The sequence below is a fragment of the Heptranchias perlo genome, unplaced genomic scaffold (assembly GCF_035084215.1).
Source record: "Heptranchias perlo isolate sHepPer1 unplaced genomic scaffold, sHepPer1.hap1 HAP1_SCAFFOLD_323, whole genome shotgun sequence".
NCBI classification, from domain to species: Eukaryota; Metazoa; Chordata; class Chondrichthyes; order Hexanchiformes; family Hexanchidae; genus Heptranchias; species Heptranchias perlo.
In genome coordinates, this window is record NW_027139335.1 from 283,001 (window position 1) to 304,379 (window position 21,379).

General features: G+C 45.8%; 1 protein-coding gene across 1 annotated transcript in view; it reads right to left on the reverse strand.

Annotated features, from left to right (window-relative positions):
* The window catches only part of LOC137311304 (nck-associated protein 1-like), a gene marked incomplete at its 3' end in the record, with an annotated part of 322,061 nt that overhangs the window by 282,995 nt on the left and 17,687 nt on the right, over nucleotides 1-21,379 (reverse strand). Inside the window, exon 4 of the mRNA XM_067978594.1 lies at nucleotides 7,219-7,267. Coding sequence (XP_067834695.1) covers nucleotides 7,219-7,267 — 49 coding nt within the window. The remainder of the gene's footprint in view (nucleotides 1-7,218; nucleotides 7,268-21,379) is intronic.

Genomic DNA, 21,379 nt, shown 5'->3' on the forward strand with positions numbered 1-21,379 from the left:
ATTGGACGAGTCACAGTCTGATATATTATTGGACTCGTCACAGTCTGATATATTATTGGACTCGTCACAGTCTGATGTTTTTTTGGACCAGTCACAGTCTGATATATTATTGGACTCGTCACAGTCTGATATATTATTGATCTCGTCTCAGTCTGATATATTATTGATCTTGTCTCAGTCTGATGTATTATTGATCTTGTCTCAGTCTGATGTATTGTTGATCTTGTCTCAGTCTGATGTATTATTGATCTTGTCTCAGTCTGATGTATTATTGAACTAGTCACAGTCTGATATATTATTGGACTAGTCACAGTCTGATGTATTATTGGACTAGTCACAGTCTGATATATTGTTGGACTAGTCACAGTCTGATGTATTATTGGACCAGTCACAGTCTGATGCATTGTTGGACCAGTCACAGTCTGATGTATTGTTGGACCAGTCACAGTCTGATATATTATTGGACTAGTCACAGTCTGATATATTATTGGACTGGTCACATTCTGATGTATTATTGGACGAGTCACAGTCTGATATATTATTGGACTGGTCACAGTCTGATATATTATTGGACTAGTCACAGTCTGATGTATTATTGGACCAGTCACAGTCTGATATATTATTGGACTGGTCACAGTCTGATATATTATTGGACTAGTCACAGTCTGATGTATTATTGGACTAGTCACAGTCTGATATATTATTGGACTAGTCACAGTCTGATGTATTATTGGACTAGTCACAGTCTGATATATTATTGGACCAGTCACAGTCTGATGTATTATTGGACTAGTCACATTCTGATGTATTATTGGACCAGTCACAGTCTGATATATTATTGGACTGGTCACAGTCTAATATATTATTGGACGAGTCACAGTCTGATATATTATTGGACTAGTCACAGTCTGATGTATTATTGGACTTGTCACAGTCTGATATATTTTTGGACTTGTCACAGTCTGATGTACTATTGGACGAGTCACAGTCTGATATATTATTGGACTCGTCACAGTCTGATATATTATTGGACCAGTCACAGTCTGATGTATTATTGGACTAGTCACAGTCTGATATATTATTGGACGAGTCACAGTCTGATGTATTATTGGACTGGTCACAGTCTGATATATTATTGGACTAGTCACAGTCTGATGTATTATTGGACTCGTCACAGTCTGATATATTATTGGACTAGTCACAGTCTGATATATTATTGGACTAGTCACAGTCTGATATATTATTGGATGAGTCACAGTCTGATGTATTATTGGACTGGTCACAGTCTGATATATTATTGGACTAGTCACAGTCTGATGTATTATTGGACTCGTCACAGTCTGATATATTATTGGACTAGTCACAGTCTGATATATTATTGGACTCGTCACAGTCTGATGTATTATTGGACCAGTCACAGTCTGATATATTATTGGACTCGTCACAGTCTGATGTATTATTAGACTCGTCACAGTCTGATATATTATTGGACTAGTCACAGTCTGATATATTATTGGACCAGTCACAGTCTGATATATTATTGGACTCGTCACAGTCTGATATATTATTGGACCAGTCACAGTCTGATATATTATTGGACCGGTCACAGTCTGATATATTATTGGACCAGTCACAGTCTGATGTATTATTGGACTAGTCACAGTCTGATATATTATTGGACGAGTCACAGTCTGATATATTATTGGACTAGTCACAGTCTGATATATTATTGGACCAGTCACAGTCTGATATATTATTGGACTAGTCACAGTCTGATGTATTATTGAACTAGTCACAGTCTGATATATTATTGGACAAGTCACAGTCTGATGTATTATTGGACTAGTCACAGTCTGATATATTATTGGACTAGTCACAGTCTGATGTATTATTGGACCAGTCACAGTCTGATGCATTGTTGGACCAGTCACAGTCTGATGTATTGTTGGACCAGTCACAGTCTGATATATTATTGGACTATTCACAGTCTGATATATTATTGGACTGGTCACATTCTGATGTATTATTGGACGAGTCACAGTCTGATATATTATTGGACTCGTCACAGTCTGATATATTATTGGACGCGTCACAGTCTGATGTTTTTTTGGACCAGTCACAGTCTGATATATTATTGGACTCGTCACAGTCTGATATATTATTGGACTAGTCACAGTCTGATATATTATTGGACCAGTCACAGTCTGATATATTATTGGACTCGTCACAGTCTGATATATTATTGGACTAGTCACAGTCTGATATATTATTGGACTAGTCACAGTCTGATATATTATTGGACTAGTCACAGTCTGATATATTATTGGACTAGTCACAGTCTGATATATTATTGGACTAGTCACAGTCTGATATATTATTGGACCAGTCGCAGTCTGATGTATTGTTGGACCAGTCACAGTCTGATGTATTATTGGACCAGTCACAGTCTGATGTGTTGTTGGACCAGTCACAGTCTGATATATTATTGGACTAGTCACAGTCTGATGTATTGTTGGACCAGTCACAGTCTGATATATTATTGGACTAGTCACAGTCTGATATATTATTGGACTGGTCACAGTCTGATATATTATTGGACCAGTCACAGTCTGATATATTATTGGACCAGTCACAGTCTGATGTATTATTGGACGAGTCACAGTCTGATATATTATTGGACTCGTCACACTCTGATATATTATTGGACTCGTCACAGTCTGATGTTTTTTTGGACCAGTCACAGTCTGATATATTATTGAACTCGTCACAGTCTGATATATTATTGATCTAGTCTCAGTCTGATATATTATTGATCTTGTCTCAGTCTGATGTATTATTGATCTTGTCTCAGTCTGATGTATTGTTGATCTTGTCTCAGTCTGATGTATTATTGATCTTGTCTCAGTCTGATGTATTATTGAACTAGTCACAGTCTGATATATTATTGGACTAGTCACAGTCTGATGTATTATTGGACTAGTCACAGTCTGATATATTGTTGGACTAGTCACAGTCTGATGTATTATTGGACCAGTCACAGTCTGATGCATTGTTGGACCAGTCACAGTCTGATGTATTGTTGGACCAGTCACAGTCTGATATATTATTGGACTCGTCACAGTCTGATATATTATTGGACTGGTCACAGTCTGATGTATTATTGGACGAGTCACAGTCTGATATATTATTGGACTCATCACAGTCTGATATATTATTGGACTCGTCACTGTCTGATGTTTTTTTGGACCAGTCACAGTCTGATATATTATTGGACTCGTCACAGTCTGATATGTTATTGGACTAGTCACAGTCTGATATATTATTGGACCAGTCACAGTCTGATATATTATTGGACTAGTCACAGTCTGATATATTATTGGACTGGTCACACTCTGATATATTATTGGACTAGTCACAGTCTGATATATTATTGGACTAGTCACAGTCTGATATATTATTGGACTCGTCACAGTCTGATATATCATTGGACTAGTCACAGTCTGATATATTGTTGGACCGGTCACAGTCTGATATATTATTGGACTAGTCACAGTCTGATATATTATTGGACCAGTCACAGTCTGATATATTATTGGACCAGTCACATTCTGATGTATTATTGGACCAGTCACAGTCTGATATATTATTGGACTAGTCACAGTCTGATATATTATTGGACTAGTCACAGTCTGATGTATTGTTGGACCAGTCACAGTCTGATGTATTATTGGACCAGTCACAGTCTGATGTGTTGTTGGACCAGTCACAGTCTGATGTATTGTTGGACCAGTCACAGTCTGATATATTATTGGACTAGTCACAGTCTGATATATTATTGGACTGGTCACAGTCTGATATATTATTGGACCAGTCACAGTCTGATATATTATTGGACCAGTCACAGTCTGATGTATTATTGGACGAGTCACAGTCTGATATATTATTGGACGAGTCACAGTCTGATATATTATTGGACTCGTCACAGTCTGATGTTTTTTTGGACCAGTCACAGTCTGATATATTATTGGACTCGTCACAGTCTGATGTATTATTGATCTAGTCTCAGTCTGATGTATTATTGATCTTGTCTCAGTCTGATGTATTATTGATCTTGTCTCAGTCTGATGTATTATTGATCTTGTCTCAGTCTGATGTATTGTTGATCTTGTCTCAGTCTGATATATTATTGATCTTGTCTCAGTCTGATGTATTATTGATCTTGTCTCAGTCTGATATATTATTGATCTTGTCTCAGTCTGATGTATTATTGATCTTTTCTCAGTCTGATGTATTATTGATCTTGTCTCAGTCTGATGTATTATTGATCTCGTCTCAGTCTGATATATTATTGATCTTGTCTCAGTCTGATGTATTGTTGATCTTGTCTCAGTCTGATGTATTATTGATCTTGTCTCAGTCTGATATATTATTGATCTTGTCTCAGTCTGATATATTATTGATCTTGTCTCAGTCTGATGTATTATTGATCTTGTCTCAGTCTGATGTATTATTGATCTTGTCTCAGTCTGATGTATTATTGATCTTGTCTCAGTCTGATATATTATTGATCTTGTCTCAGTCTGATATATTATTGATCTTGTCTCAGTCTGATGTATTATTGATCTTGTCTCAGTCTGATATATTATTGATCTTGTCTCAGTCTGATGTATTATTGATCTTGTCTCAGTCTGATATATTATTGATCTTGTCTCAGTCTGATGTATTGTTGATCTTGTCTCAGTCTGATGTATTATTGATCTTGTCTCAGTCTGATATATTATTGATCTTGTCTCAGTCTGATATATTATTGATCTTGTCTCAGTCTGATGTATTATTGATCTTGTCTCAGTCTGATGTATTATTGATCTTGTCTCAGTCTGATGTATTATTGATCTTGTCTCAGTCTGATATATTATTGATCTTGTCTCAGTCTGATATATTATTGATCTTGTCTCAGTCTGATGTATTATTGATCTTGTCTCAGTCTGATGTATTATTGATCTTGTCTCAGTCTGATGTATTATTGATCTTGTCTCAGTCTGATATATTATTGATCTTGTCTCAGTCTGATGTATTATTGATCTTGTCTCAGTCTGATGTATTATTGATCTGGCGACAGTGTGAAAATACCATTGATTTGGAATAAAGCAGCATGATGAATAAGTGAAGCAGAATTCTCACACAGAGATTAACAGAGGGTCTACGACAGATGTGTGGATCACTTCAGTTTGTGGAAATGTTTTCCGTATGAATTCATGGTCTGCTTTCAGTTTTGTTAAATGGCTGATGGACTCGCAGATTTCGAGATTGACCAAAGATATTTGACAACTCAGCTGCCATGTTGCAAATACAGATTTAAAATCAAATCCAATTCCTGCACAACTGTGTAAGCATGGAATCATCCAGCCCAGGAGGATATTCGGCCCATCGTGCCTGTGCTGCCTCTTTGAAAGAGCTGTCCAATTCGTCTTTTCCCCTGCCCTTTCCCCATAGCCCTGCATTGCTTCCTCCAACTATTAATGCAATTCCCTTTTGAAAATTATTGTTGAATCTGTTTCCACCGCCCTGTCAGCCAACGCATTCCAGATCCTCACAACTCGCTGCGTAAAAAAAATGTTTCCTCATGTCGCCTCTGGCTCTGTTGTCAATCACCTTAAATCTGTGTCCTCTGGTTACCGACCCTCCTGCCAATGGGTACAGTTTCTCCTTATTTACTCTGTCAAAACCTGTCATGATTTTGAACACCTCTATTAAATCTCCCCTTAACCTTCTCTGCTCGAAGGAGAACAACCCCAGCTTCTCCAGTCTCTCCACATAACTGAAGTCCCTCATCCCTGGTACCATTCTAGTAAATCTCCTCTGCACCTTCTCCAAGGCCTTGACATCCTTCCTAAAGTGTGGTGTCCAGAATTGAACACGATACTCCAGCTGAGGCCCAACCAGCAATTCACCAGTCAATGTCCTCCTGAAGTCTCTTACTATCCTCCTCATTGTTTACATTTCTGAGTTTCATGTTATCTGCAAATTTTGTAATTATTCCCTCTATACCCAAGTCCAGGTCATTAATATTTATCAAAAAGAGCAGTGGTCCTAATACTGACCCCTGGGGAACACCACTGTAAACTTCCCCCCAGTCTGAAAAATAACCATTCATCACTACTCTCTGCTTTCTGTCCCTTGGCCAATTTTGTATCCACCCTGTCATTGTCCCTTTAATCCCATGGACTTTAATTTTGCTTGCAAGTCTATTATGTGATACTTTATCAAATGCCTTTTGAAAGTCCATATACACAACACCAACCACACTACCCTCATCAACCCTCTCCGTTACTTCATCAAAGAACTCGATCAAGTTCGTCACACGATTTTCCTTTAACAAATCCGTGCTGACTTTCATTTATTAGCCCAGACTTTTCTAACTTTTCCAATTAATTTTGTCCCGGATTATTGTCTCTAATAGTTTCCCCACCATCGACATGAGACTGACTGGCCTGTAATTGTTGGATTTATCCCTCTCCCTTTTTTGAACAGGGATGTAACATTTACAATCCACCAGTCCTCCGACACCGTCCCCATATCTAAGGAGGATTGGAAGATTGTGGCCAGATCCTCCGCAATTTCCACCCTTACTGCCCTCAGTAACCTAGGATGCATCCCATCTGGACCGGGTGACTTTTCGACTTTGAGTACTGCCAATCTTTTAAATTCCTCCTCTTTATCTATTTTTATCCTCTCCAATATCGCTACTACCTCCTCCTTTACTGCGACAATGGCAGCATCCTCTTCTCTAGTGAAGACCAATGTGAAGTATTCATTTAGTACCTCAGCCTCCACAAGATCTCCTTTTTTGTCCCTAATCAGTCCCACCCTTCCTTTGACTACCCTTTTACTATTTATATGTTTATAAACGACTTTTGGATTCCCTTTTATGTTAGCTGCTAATCTATTCTCAAACTCTCTCTTTGTCCTTTTATTCCCTTTCTTCGATCTCCTCTGTACTTTCTGTATTCAGCCTGGTTCTCTACTGTATTATGACCCCGATATTCGTTATAAACCTCCTTTTTCTGTTTCATTTTAATCTCTATTTCTTCAGTCATTCAGTGCTTGTCTGTTTCCCGCTCTGATGAAAGGGTTCAGTGTCAGGGCCTCAATCATCAATCCTATTAATCTCCCGGCTGCTATCTCTAAACTGTGGGCTTGTTACTGGGTGATACCTACAGATAATCCATCGTTCCATCACCTCCAATGACAGGTATTCACACGGCATCTGATGGAAATAGCAACAATTAAATTGATTACTTTATAAATCTTAGTGCTTTAATTTTTCCGATGATTCATTCCCCATCCATCCAAGGTTGGGAAAACAGAATATTCCAGTATCATGGCTAACTCCACGGAGATCCACTGATCGTTTGCTGTGTTAATATTTCATGTTTTACAAAGGTGGAAAGGGTGGGGCTCCACGTAACGCACACTGAGATCCATATAACACACACCGAGTCCCATATAACACACACCGAGTCCCATATAACACACACCGAGTCCCATATAACACACACCGGGCCCCATATAACACACACCGAGTCCCATATAACACACACCGAGTCCCATATAACACACACCGAGTCCCATATAACACACACCGAGTCCCATATAACACACACCGAGCCCCAGAGAACACACACCGAGTCCCATATAACACACACCGAGCCCCATATAACACACACCGAGTCCCATATAACACACACCGGGCCCCATATAACACACACCGAGTCCCATATAACACACACCGGGCCCCATATAACACACACCGAGTCCCATATAACACACACCGAGCCCCATATAACACACACCGGGCCCCATATAACACACACCGAGTCCCATATAACACACACCGAGTCCCATATAACACACACCGAGTACCATATAACACACACCGGGCCCCATATAACACACACCGGGCCCCATATAACACACGCCGGGCCCCATATAACACACACCGAGTCCCATATAACACACACCGAGTCCCATATAACACACACCGAGTCCCATATAACACACACCTAGTCCCATATAACACACACCGAGCCCCATATAACACACACCGAGTCCCATATAACACACACCGAGTCCCATATAACACACACCGAGTCCCATATAACACACACCGTGCCCCATATAACACACACCGGGCCCATATAACACACACCGAGTCCCATATAACACACACCGAGCCCCATATAACACACACCGAGTCCCATATAACACACACCGAGTCCCATATAACACACACCGAGTCCCATATAACACACACCGGGCCCATATAACACACACCGAGTCCCATATAACACACACCGAGTCCCATATAACACACACCGAGTCCCATATAACACACACCGAGCCCCATATAACACACACCGAGCCCCATATAACACACACCGAGCCCCATATAACACACACCGAGTCCCATATAACACACACCGAGCCCCATATAACACACACCGAGTCCCATATAACACACACCGGGCCCCATATAACACACACCGAGTCCCATATAACACACACCGAGCCCCATATAACACACACCGGGCCCCATATAACACACACCGAGTCCCATATAACACACACCGGGCCCCATATAACACACACCGAGTCCCATATAACACACACCGAGCCCCATATAACACACACCGGGCCCCATATAACACACACCGAGTCCCGTATAACACACACCGGGCCCCGTATAACACACACCGAGTCCCATATAACACACACCGAGTCCCATATAACACACACCGAGTCCCATATAACACACACCGGGCCCCGTATAACACACACCGAGTCCCATATAACACACACCGAGTCCCATATAACACACACCGAGTCCCATATAACACACACCGTGCCCCATATAACACACACCGAGTCCCATATAACACACACCGAGCCCCATATAACACACACCGAGTCCCGTATAACACACACCGAGCCCCATATAACACACACCGAGCCCCATATAACACACACCGGGCCCCATATAACACACACCGAGTCCCATATAACACACACCGGGCCCCATATAACACACACCGAGCCCCATATAACACACACCGAGCCCCATATAACACACACCGAGTCCCATATAACACACACCGAGTCCCATATAACACACACCGAGTCCCATATAACACACACCGAGTCCCGTATAACACACACCGGGCCCCGTATAACACACACCGAGTCCCATATAACACACACCGAGTCCCATATAACACACACCGAGTCCCATATAACACACACCGTGCCCCATATAACACACACCGAGTCCCATATAACACACACCGTGCCCCATATAACACACACCGAGTCCCATATAACACACACCGAGTCCCATATAACACACACCGAGCCCCATATAACACACACCGAGTCCCATATAACACACACCGAGCCCCATATAACACACACCGAGTCCCATATAACACACACCGAGTCCCATATAACACACACCGGGCCCCATATAACACACACCGAGTCCCATATAACACACACCGAGTCCCATATAACACACACCGAGCCCCATATAACACACACCGAGTCCCATATAACACACACCGAGTCCCATATAACACACACCGGGCCACATATAACACACACCGAGCCCCATATAACACACACCGAGTCCCATATAACACACACCGAGTCCCATATAACACACACCGAGTCCCATATAACACACACCGAGCCCCATATAACACACACCGAGTCCCATATAACACACACCGAGTCCCATATAACACACACCGAGTCCCATATAACACACACCGGGCCCCATATAACACACACCGAGTCCCATATAACACACACCGAGTCCCATATAACACACACCGAGCCCCATATAACACACACCGAGCCCCATATAACACACACCGAGTCCCATATAACACACACCGGGCCCCATATAACACACACCGAGTCCCATATAACACACACCGAGTCCCATATAACACACACCGAGTCCCATATAACACACACCGAGCCCCATATAACACACACCGAGTCCCATATAACACACACCGGGCCCCATATAACACACACCGAGCCCCATATAACACACACCGAGTCCCATATAACACACACCGAGTCCCATATAACACACACCGAGTCCCATATAACACACACCGAGTCCCATATAACACACACCGAGTCCCATATAACACACACCGGGCCCCATATAACACACACCGAGTCCCATATAACACACACCGAGTCCCATATAACACACACCGAATCGCATATAACACACACCGAGTCCCATATAACACACACCGAGCCCCATATAACACACACCGAGCCCCATATAACACACACCGAGTCCCATATAACACACACCGAGCCCCATATAACACACACCGGGCCCCATATAACACACACCGAGTCCCATATAACACACACCGAGTCCCATATAACACACACCGAGCCCCATATAACACACACCGAGCCCCATATAACACACACCGAGTCCCATATAACACACACCGAGCCCCATATAACACACACCGAGTCCCATATAACACACACCGAGCCCCATATAACACACACCGAGTCCCATATAACACACACCGAGTCCCATATAACACACACCGAGTCCCATATAACACACACCGAGACCCATATAACACACACCGAGTCCCATATAACACACACCGAGCCCCATATAACACACACCGAGCCCCATATAACACACACCGAGTCCCATATAACACACACCGAGCCCCATATAACACACACCGAGTCCCATATAACACACACCGAGTCCCATATAACACACACCGAGTCCCATATAACACACACCGAGTCCCATATAACACACACCGAGTCCCATATAACACACACCGAGACCCATATAACACACACCGGGCCCCATATAACACACACCGAGTCCCATATAACACACACCGAGTCCCATATAACACACACCGAGCCCCATATAACACACACCGAGTCCCATATAACACACACCGAGTCCCATATAACACACACCGAGTCCCATATAACACACACCGAGTCCCATATAACACACACCGGGCCCCATATAACACACACCGAGTCCCATATAACACACACCGAGCCCCATATAACACACACCGAGTCCCATATAACACACACCGAGACCCATATAACACACACCGGGCCCCATATAACACACACCGAGCCCCATATAACACACACCGAGCCCCATATAACACACACCGAGTCCCATATAACACACACCGAGCCCCATATAACACACACCGAGTCCCATATAAGACACACCGAGTCCCATATAACACACACCGAGCCCCATATAACACACACCGAGTCCCATATAACACACACCGGGCCACATATAACACACACCGAGCCCCATATAACACACACCGAGCCCCATATAACACACACCGAGTCCCATATAACACACACCGAGTCCCATATAACACACACCGAGTCCCATATAACACACACCGAGCCCCATATAACACACACCGAGTCCCATATAACACACACCGAGTCCCATATAACACACACCGAGTCCCATATAACACACACCGGGCCCCATATAACACACACCGAGTCCCATATAACACACACCGAGTCCCATATAACACACACCGAGCCCCATATAACACACACCGAGCCCCATATAACACACACCGAGCCCCATATAACACACACCGAGTCCCATATAACACACACCGGGCCCCAAATAACACACACCGAGTCCCATATAACACACACCGAGTCCCATATAACACACACCGAGTCCCATATAACACACACCGAGCCCCATATAACACACACCGAGTCCCATATAACACACACCGGGCCCCATATAACACACACCGAGCCCCATATAACACACACCGAGTCCCATATAACACACACCGAGTCCCATATAACACACACCGAGTCCCATATAACACACACCGAGTCCCATATAACACACACCGAGCCCCATATAACACACACCGAGTCCCATATAACACACACCGAGTCCCATATAACACACACCGGGCCCCATATAACACACACCGAGTCCCATATAACACACACCGAGTCCCATATAACACACACCGAATCGCATATAACACACACCGAGTCCCATATAACACACACCGAGCCCCATATAACACACACCGAGCCCCATATAACACACACCGAGTCCCATATAACACACACCGAGCCCCATATAACACACACCGGGCCCCATATAACACACACCGAGTCCCATATAACACACACCGAGTCCCATATAACACACACCGAGCCCCATATAACACACACCGAGCCCCATATAACACACACCGAGCCCCATATAACACACACCGAGCCCCATATAACACACACCGAGTCCCATATAACACACACCGAGCCCCATATAACACACACCGAGTCCCATATAACACACACCGAGTCCCATATAACACACACCGAGACCCATATAACACACACCGAGACCCATATAACACACACCGAGTCCCATATAACACACACCGAGCCCCATATAACACACACCGAGCCCCATATAACACACACCGAGTCCCATATAACACACACCGAGCCCCATATAACACACACCGAGTCCCATATAACACACACCGAGTCCCATATAACACACACCGAGTCCCATATAACACACACCGAGTCCCATATAACACACACCGAGTCCCATATAACACACACCGAGACCCATATAACACACACCGGGCCCCATATAACACACACCGAGTCCCATATAACACACACCGAGTCCCATATAACACACACCGAGCCCCATATAACACACACCGAGTCCCATATAACACACACCGAGTCCCATATAACACACACCGAGTCCCATATAACACACACCGAGTCCCATATAACACACACCGAGTCCCATATAACACACACCGAGTCCCATATAACACACACCGAGTCCCATATAACACACACCGGGCCCCATATAACACACACCGAGTCCCATATAACACACACCGAGCCCCATATAACACACACCGAGTCCCATATAACACACACCGAGACCCATATAACACACACCGGGCCCCATATAACACACACCGAGCCCCATATAACACACACCGAGTCCCATATAACACACACCGAGCCCCATATAACACACACCGAGTCCCATATAAGACACACCGAGTCCCATATAACACACACCGAGCCCCATATAACACACACCGAGTCCCATATAACACACACCGGGCCCCATATAACACACACCGAGCCCCATATAACACACACCGAGCCCCATATAACACACACCGAGTCCCATATAACACACACCGAGTCCCATATAACACACACCGAGCCCCATATAACACACACCGAGTCCCATATAACACACACCGAGTCCCATATAACACACACCGAGTCCCATATAACACACACCGGGCCCCATATAACACACACCGAGTCCCATATAACACACACCGAGTCCCATATAACACACACCGAGCCCCATATAACACACACCGAGCCCCATATAACACACACCGAGCCCCATATAACACACACCGAGTCCCATATAACACACACCGGGCCCCAAATAACACACACCGAGTCCCATATAACACACACCGAGTCCCATATAACACACACCGAGTCCCATATAACACACACCGAGCCCCATATAACACACACCGAGTCCCATATAACACACACCGGGCCCCATATAACACACACCGAGCCCCATATAACACACACCGAGTCCCATATAACACACACCGAGTCCCATATAACACACACCGAGTCCCATATAACACACACCGAGTCCCATATAACACACACCGAGCCCCATATAACACACACCGAGTCCCATATAACACACACCGAGTCCCATATAACACACACCGGGCCCCATATAACACACACCGAGTCCCATATAACACACACCGAGTCCCATATAACACACACCGAATCGCATATAACACACACCGAGTCCCATATAACACACACCGAGCCCCATATAACACACACCGAGCCCCATATAACACACACCGAGTCCCATATAACACACACCGAGCCCCATATAACACACACCGGGCCCCATATAACACACACCGAGTCCCATATAACACACACCGAGTCCCATATAACACACACCGAGCCCCATATAACACACACCGAGCCCCATATAACACACACCGAGCCCCATATAACACACACCGAGCCCCATATAACACACACCGAGTCCCATATAACACACACCGAGCCCCATATAACACACACCGAGTCCCATATAACACACACCGAGTCCCATATAACACACACCGAGACCCATATAACACACACCGAGACCCATATAACACACACCGAGTCCCATATAACACACACCGAGCCCCATATAACACACACCGAGCCCCATATAACACACACCGAGTCCCATATAACACACACCGAGCCCCATATAACACACACCGAGTCCCATATAACACACACCGAGTCCCATATAACACACACCGAGTCCCATATAACACACACCGAGTCCCATATAACACACACCGAGTCCCATATAACACACACCGAGACCCATATAACACACACCGGGCCCCATATAACACACACCGAGTCCCATATAACACACACCGAGTCCCATATAACACACACCGAGCCCCATATAACACACACCGAGTCCCATATAACACACACCGAGTCCCATATAACACACACCGAGTCCCATATAACACACACCGAGTCCCATATAACACACACCGAGTCCCATATAACACACACCGGGCCCCATATAACACACACCGAGTCCCATATAACACACACCGAGCCCCATATAACACACACCGAGTCCCATATAACACACACCGAGACCCATATAACACACACCGGGCCCCATATAACACACACCGAGTCCCATATAACACACACCGAGCCCCATATAACACACACCGAGTCCCATATAACACACACCGAGCCCCATATAACACACACCGAGCCCCATATAACACACACCGAGTCCCATATAACACACACCGAGCCCCATATAACACACACCGAGCCCCATATAACACACACCGAGTCCCATATAACACACACCGAGCCCCATATAACACACACCGAGTCCCATATAACACACACCGAGCCCCATATAACACACACCGAGCCCCATATAACACACACCGAGTCCCATATAACACACACCGAGCACCATATAACACACACCGAGCACCATATAACACACACCGAGCACCATATAACACACATCGAGCCCCATATAACACACACCGAGTCCCATATAACACACACCGAGTCCCATATAACACACGCCGAGTCCCATATAACGCACACCGAGTCCCCATATAACACACACCGAGTCCCATATAACACACACCGGGCCCCATATAACACACACCGAGTCCCATATAACACACACCGAGCCCCATATAACACACACCGGGCCCCATATAACACACACCGAGTCCCATATAACACACACCGAGTCCCATATAACACACGCCGGGCCCCATATAACACACACCGAGTCCCATATAACACACACCGAGTCCCATATAACACACACCGGGCCCCATATATCACACGCCGGGCCCCATATAACACACACCGGGCCCCATATAACACACACCGAGTCCCATATAACACACACCGAGTCCCATATAACACACACCGGGCCCCATATAACACACACCAAGTCCCATATAACACACAACGAGCCCCATATAACACACAACGAGTCCCATATAACACACACCGAGTCCCATATAACACACACCGAGTCCCATATAACACACACCGAGTCCCATATAACACACACCGAGTCCCATATAACACACACCGAGTCCCATATAACACACACCGAGTCCCATACAACACACACCGAGCCCCATATAACACACACCGAGTCCCATATAACACACACCGAGCCCCATATAACACACACCGAGTCCCATATAACACACACCGAGCCCCATATAACACACACCGAGCCCCATATAACACACACCGAGTCCCATATAACACACACCGAGCCCCATATAACACACACCGAGTCCCATATAACACACACCGAGTCCCATATAACACACACCGAGTCCCATATAACACACACCGAGCCCCATATAACACACACACCAAGTTCCATATAACACACACCGGGCCCCATATAACACTCACCGAGTCCCATATAACACACACCGAGTCCCATATAACACACACCGAGCCCCATATAACACACACCGAGCCCCATATAACACACACCGGGTCCCATATAAGACACACCGAGTCCCATATAACACACACCGAGCCCCATATAACACACACCGAGCCCCATATAACACACACCGAGCCCCATATAACACACACCGAGCCCCATATAACACACACCGAGTCCCATATAACACACACCGAGTCCCATATAACACACACCGAGCCCCATATAACACACGCCGGGCCCCATATAACACACGCCGAGCCCCATATAACACACACCGAGCCCCATATAACACACACCGAGTCCCATATAACACACACCGAGTCCCATATAACACACACCGAGTCCCATATAACACACACCGAGTCCCATATAACACACACCGAGCCCCATATAACACACACCGAGACCCATATAACACACACCGAGTCCCATATAACACACACCGAGCCCCATATAACACACACCGAGTCCCATATAACACACACCGAGTCCCATATAACACACACCGAGTCCCATATAACACACACCGAGCCCCATATAACACACACACCAAGTTCCATATAACACACACCGGGCCCCATATAACACTCACCGAGCCCCATATAACACACACCGGGTCCCATATAAGACACACCGAGTCCCATATAACACACACCGAGCCCCATATAACACACACCGAGCCCCATATAACACACACCGAGTCCCATATAACACACACCGAGTCCCATATAACACACACCGAGTCCCATATAACACACACCGAGCCCCATATAACACACACCGAGTCCCATATAACACACACCGAGCCCCATATAACACACACCGAGTCCCATATAACACACACCGAGTCCCATATAACACACACCGAGTCCCATACAACACACACCGAGCCCCATATAACACACACCGAGTCCCATATAACACACACCGAGTCCCATATAACACACACCGAGTCCCATATAACACACACCGAGCCCCATATAACACACACACCAAGTTCCATATAACACACACCGGGCCCCATATAACACTCACCGAGCCCCATATAACACACACCGGGCCCCATATAACACACACCGGGCCCCATATAACACACACCGAGTCCCATATAACACACACCGAGTCCCATATAACACACACCGGGCCCCATATAACACACACCGAGTCCCATATAACACACAACGAGCCCCATATAACACACACCGAGTCCCATATAACACACACCGAGTCCCATATAACACACACCGAGTCCCATATAACACACACCGAGCCCCATATAACACACACCGAGTCCCATATAACACACACCGAGTCCCATATAACACACACCGAGTCCCATACAACACACACCGAGCCCCATATAACACACACCGAGTCCCATATAACACACACCGAGTCCCATATAACACACACCGAGTCCCATATAACACACACCGAGCCCCATATAACACACTCCGGGCCCCATATAACACACGCCGAGCCCCATATAACACACACCGAGCCCCATATAACACACACCGAGTCCCATATAACACACACCGAGTCCCATATAACACACACCGAGTCCCATATAACACACACCGAGTCCCATATAACACACACCGAGCCCCATATAACACACACCGGGCCCCATATAACACACACCGAGTCCCATATAACACACACCGAGTCCCATATAACACACACCGAGTCCCATATAAGACACACCGAGTCCCATATAACACACACCGAGTCCCATATAACACACACCGAGCCCCATATAACACACTCCGGGCCCCATATAACACACGCCGAGCCCCATATAACACACACCGAGTCCCATATAACACACACCGAGTCCCATATAACACACACCGAGTCCCATATAACACACACCGAGTCCCATATAACACACACCGAGTCCCATATAACACACACCGGGCCCCATATAACACACACCGAGTCCCATATAACACACACCGAGTCCCATATAACACACACCGAGCCCCATATAACACACACCGAGTCCCATATAACACACACCGAGTCCCATATAACACACACCGAGTCCCATATAACACACACCGAGTCCCATATAACACACACCGGGCCCCATATAACACACACCGAGTCCCATATAACACACACCGAGCCCCATATAACACACACCGAGCCCCATATAACACACACCGAGTCCCATATAACACACACCGAGTCCCATATAACACACACCGAGTCCCATATAACACACACCGAGTCCCATATAACACACACCGAGCCCCATATAACACACACCGAGTCCCATATAACACACACCGAGTCCCATATAACACACACCGAGTCCCATATAACACACACCGAGTCCCATATAACACACACCGAGTCCCATATAACACACACCGAGTCCCATATAACACACACCGAGTCCCATATAACACACACCGAGTCCCATATAACACACACCGAGTCCCATATAACACACACCGAGTCCCATATAACACACACCGAGACCCATATAACACACACCGAGTCCCATATAACACACACCGAGCCCCATATAACACACACACCGAGTCCCATATAACACACACCGAGTCCCATATAACACACACCGAGTCCCATATAACACACACCGAGTCCCATATAACACACACCGAGTCCCATATAACACACACCGGGCCCCATATAACACACACCGAGTCCCATATAACACACACCGAGCCCCATATAACACACACCGAGTCCCATATAACACACACCGAGACCCATATAACACACACCGGGCCCCATATAACACACACCGAGTCCCATATAACACACACCGAGCCCCATATCACACACACCGAGTCCCATATAACACACACCGTGTCCCATATAACACACACCGAGTCCCATATAACACACACCGAGTCCCATATAACACACACCGAGTCCCATATAACACACACCGAGCCCCATATAACACACACCGAGTCCCATATAACACACACCGAGCCCCATATAACACACACCGAGTCCCATATAACACACACCGAGCCCCATATAACACACACCGAGTCCCATATAACACACACCGAGTCCCATATAACACACACCGAGTCCCATATAACACACACCGGGCCCCATATAACACACACCGAGTCCCATATAACACACACCGAGTCCCATATAACACACACCGAGCCCCATATAACACACACCGAGCCCCATATAACACACACCGAGTCCCATATAACACACACCGAGTCCCATATAACACACACCGAGTCCCATATAACACACACCGAGTCCCATATAACACACACCGAGTCCCATATAACACACACCGAGTCCCATATAACACACACCGGGCCCCATATAACACACACCGAGTCCCATATAACACACACCGAGCCCCATATAACACACACCGAGTCCCATATAACACACACCGAGACCCATATAACACACACCGGGCCCCATATAACACACACCGAGTCCCATATAACACACACCGAGCCCCATATAACACACACCGAGTCCCATATAACACACACCGAGTCCCATATGACACACACCGAGTCCCATATAACACACACCGAGTCCCATATAACACACACCGGGCCCATATAACACACACCGAGCCCCATATAACACACACCGAGTCCCATATAACACACACCGAGCCCCATATAACACACACCGAGTCCCATATCACACACACCGAGTCCCATATAACACACACCGAGCCCCATATAACACACACCGAGCCCCATATAACACACACCGAGCCCCATATAACACACACCGAGTCCCATATAACACACACCGAGCCCCATATAACACACACCGAGTCCCATATAACACACACCGAGCCCCATATAACACACACCGAGCCCCATATAACACACACCGAGTCCCATATAACACACACCGAGTCCCATATAACACACACCGAGCACCATATAACACACACCGAGTCCCATATAACACACACCGAGTCCCATATAACACACACCGAGTCCCATATAACACACGCCGGGCCCCATATAACGCACACCGAGTCCCCATATAACACACACCGAGTCCCATATAACACACACCGGGCCCCATATAACACACACCGAGTCCCATATAACACACACCGAGCCCCATATAACACACACCGGGCCCCATATAACACACACCGAGTCCCATATAACACACACCGAGTCCCATATAACACACACCGAGTCCCATATAACACACACCGAGTCCCATATAACACACACCGAGCCCCATATAACACACACCGGGCCCCATATAACACACACCGAGTCCCATATAACACACACCGAGTCCCATATAACACACGCCGGGCCCCATATAACACACACCGAGTCCCATATAACACACACCGAGTCCCATATAACACACACCGGGCCCCATATATCACACGCCGGGCCCCATATAACACACACCGGGCCCCATATAACACACACCGAGTCCCATATAACACACACCGAGTCCCATATAACACACACCGGGCCCCATATAACACACACCAAGTCCCATATAACACACAACGAGCCCCATATAACACACACCGAGTCCCATATAACACACACCGAGTCCCATATAACACACACCGAGTCCCATATAACACACACCGAGCCCCATATAACACACACCGAGTCCCATATAACACACACCGAGTCCCATATAACACACACCGAGTCCCATACAACACACACCGAGCCCCATATAACACACACCGAGTCCCATATAACACACACCGAGCCCCATATAACACACACCGAGTCCCATATAACACACACCGAGCCCCATATAACACACACCGAGCCCCATATAACACACACCGAGCCCCATATAACACACACCGAGTCCCATATAACACACACCGAGTCCCATATAACACACACCGAGTCCCATATAACACACACCGAGTCCCATATAACACACACCGAGTCCCATATAACACACACCGGGCCCCATATAACACACACCGAGTCCCATATAACACACACCGAGTCCCATATAACACACACCGAGTCCCATATAACACACACCGAGTCCCATATAACACACACCGAGTCCCATATAACACACACCGAGTCCCATATAACACACACCGGGCCCCATATAACACACACCGAGTCCCATATAACACACACCGAGTTCCATATAACA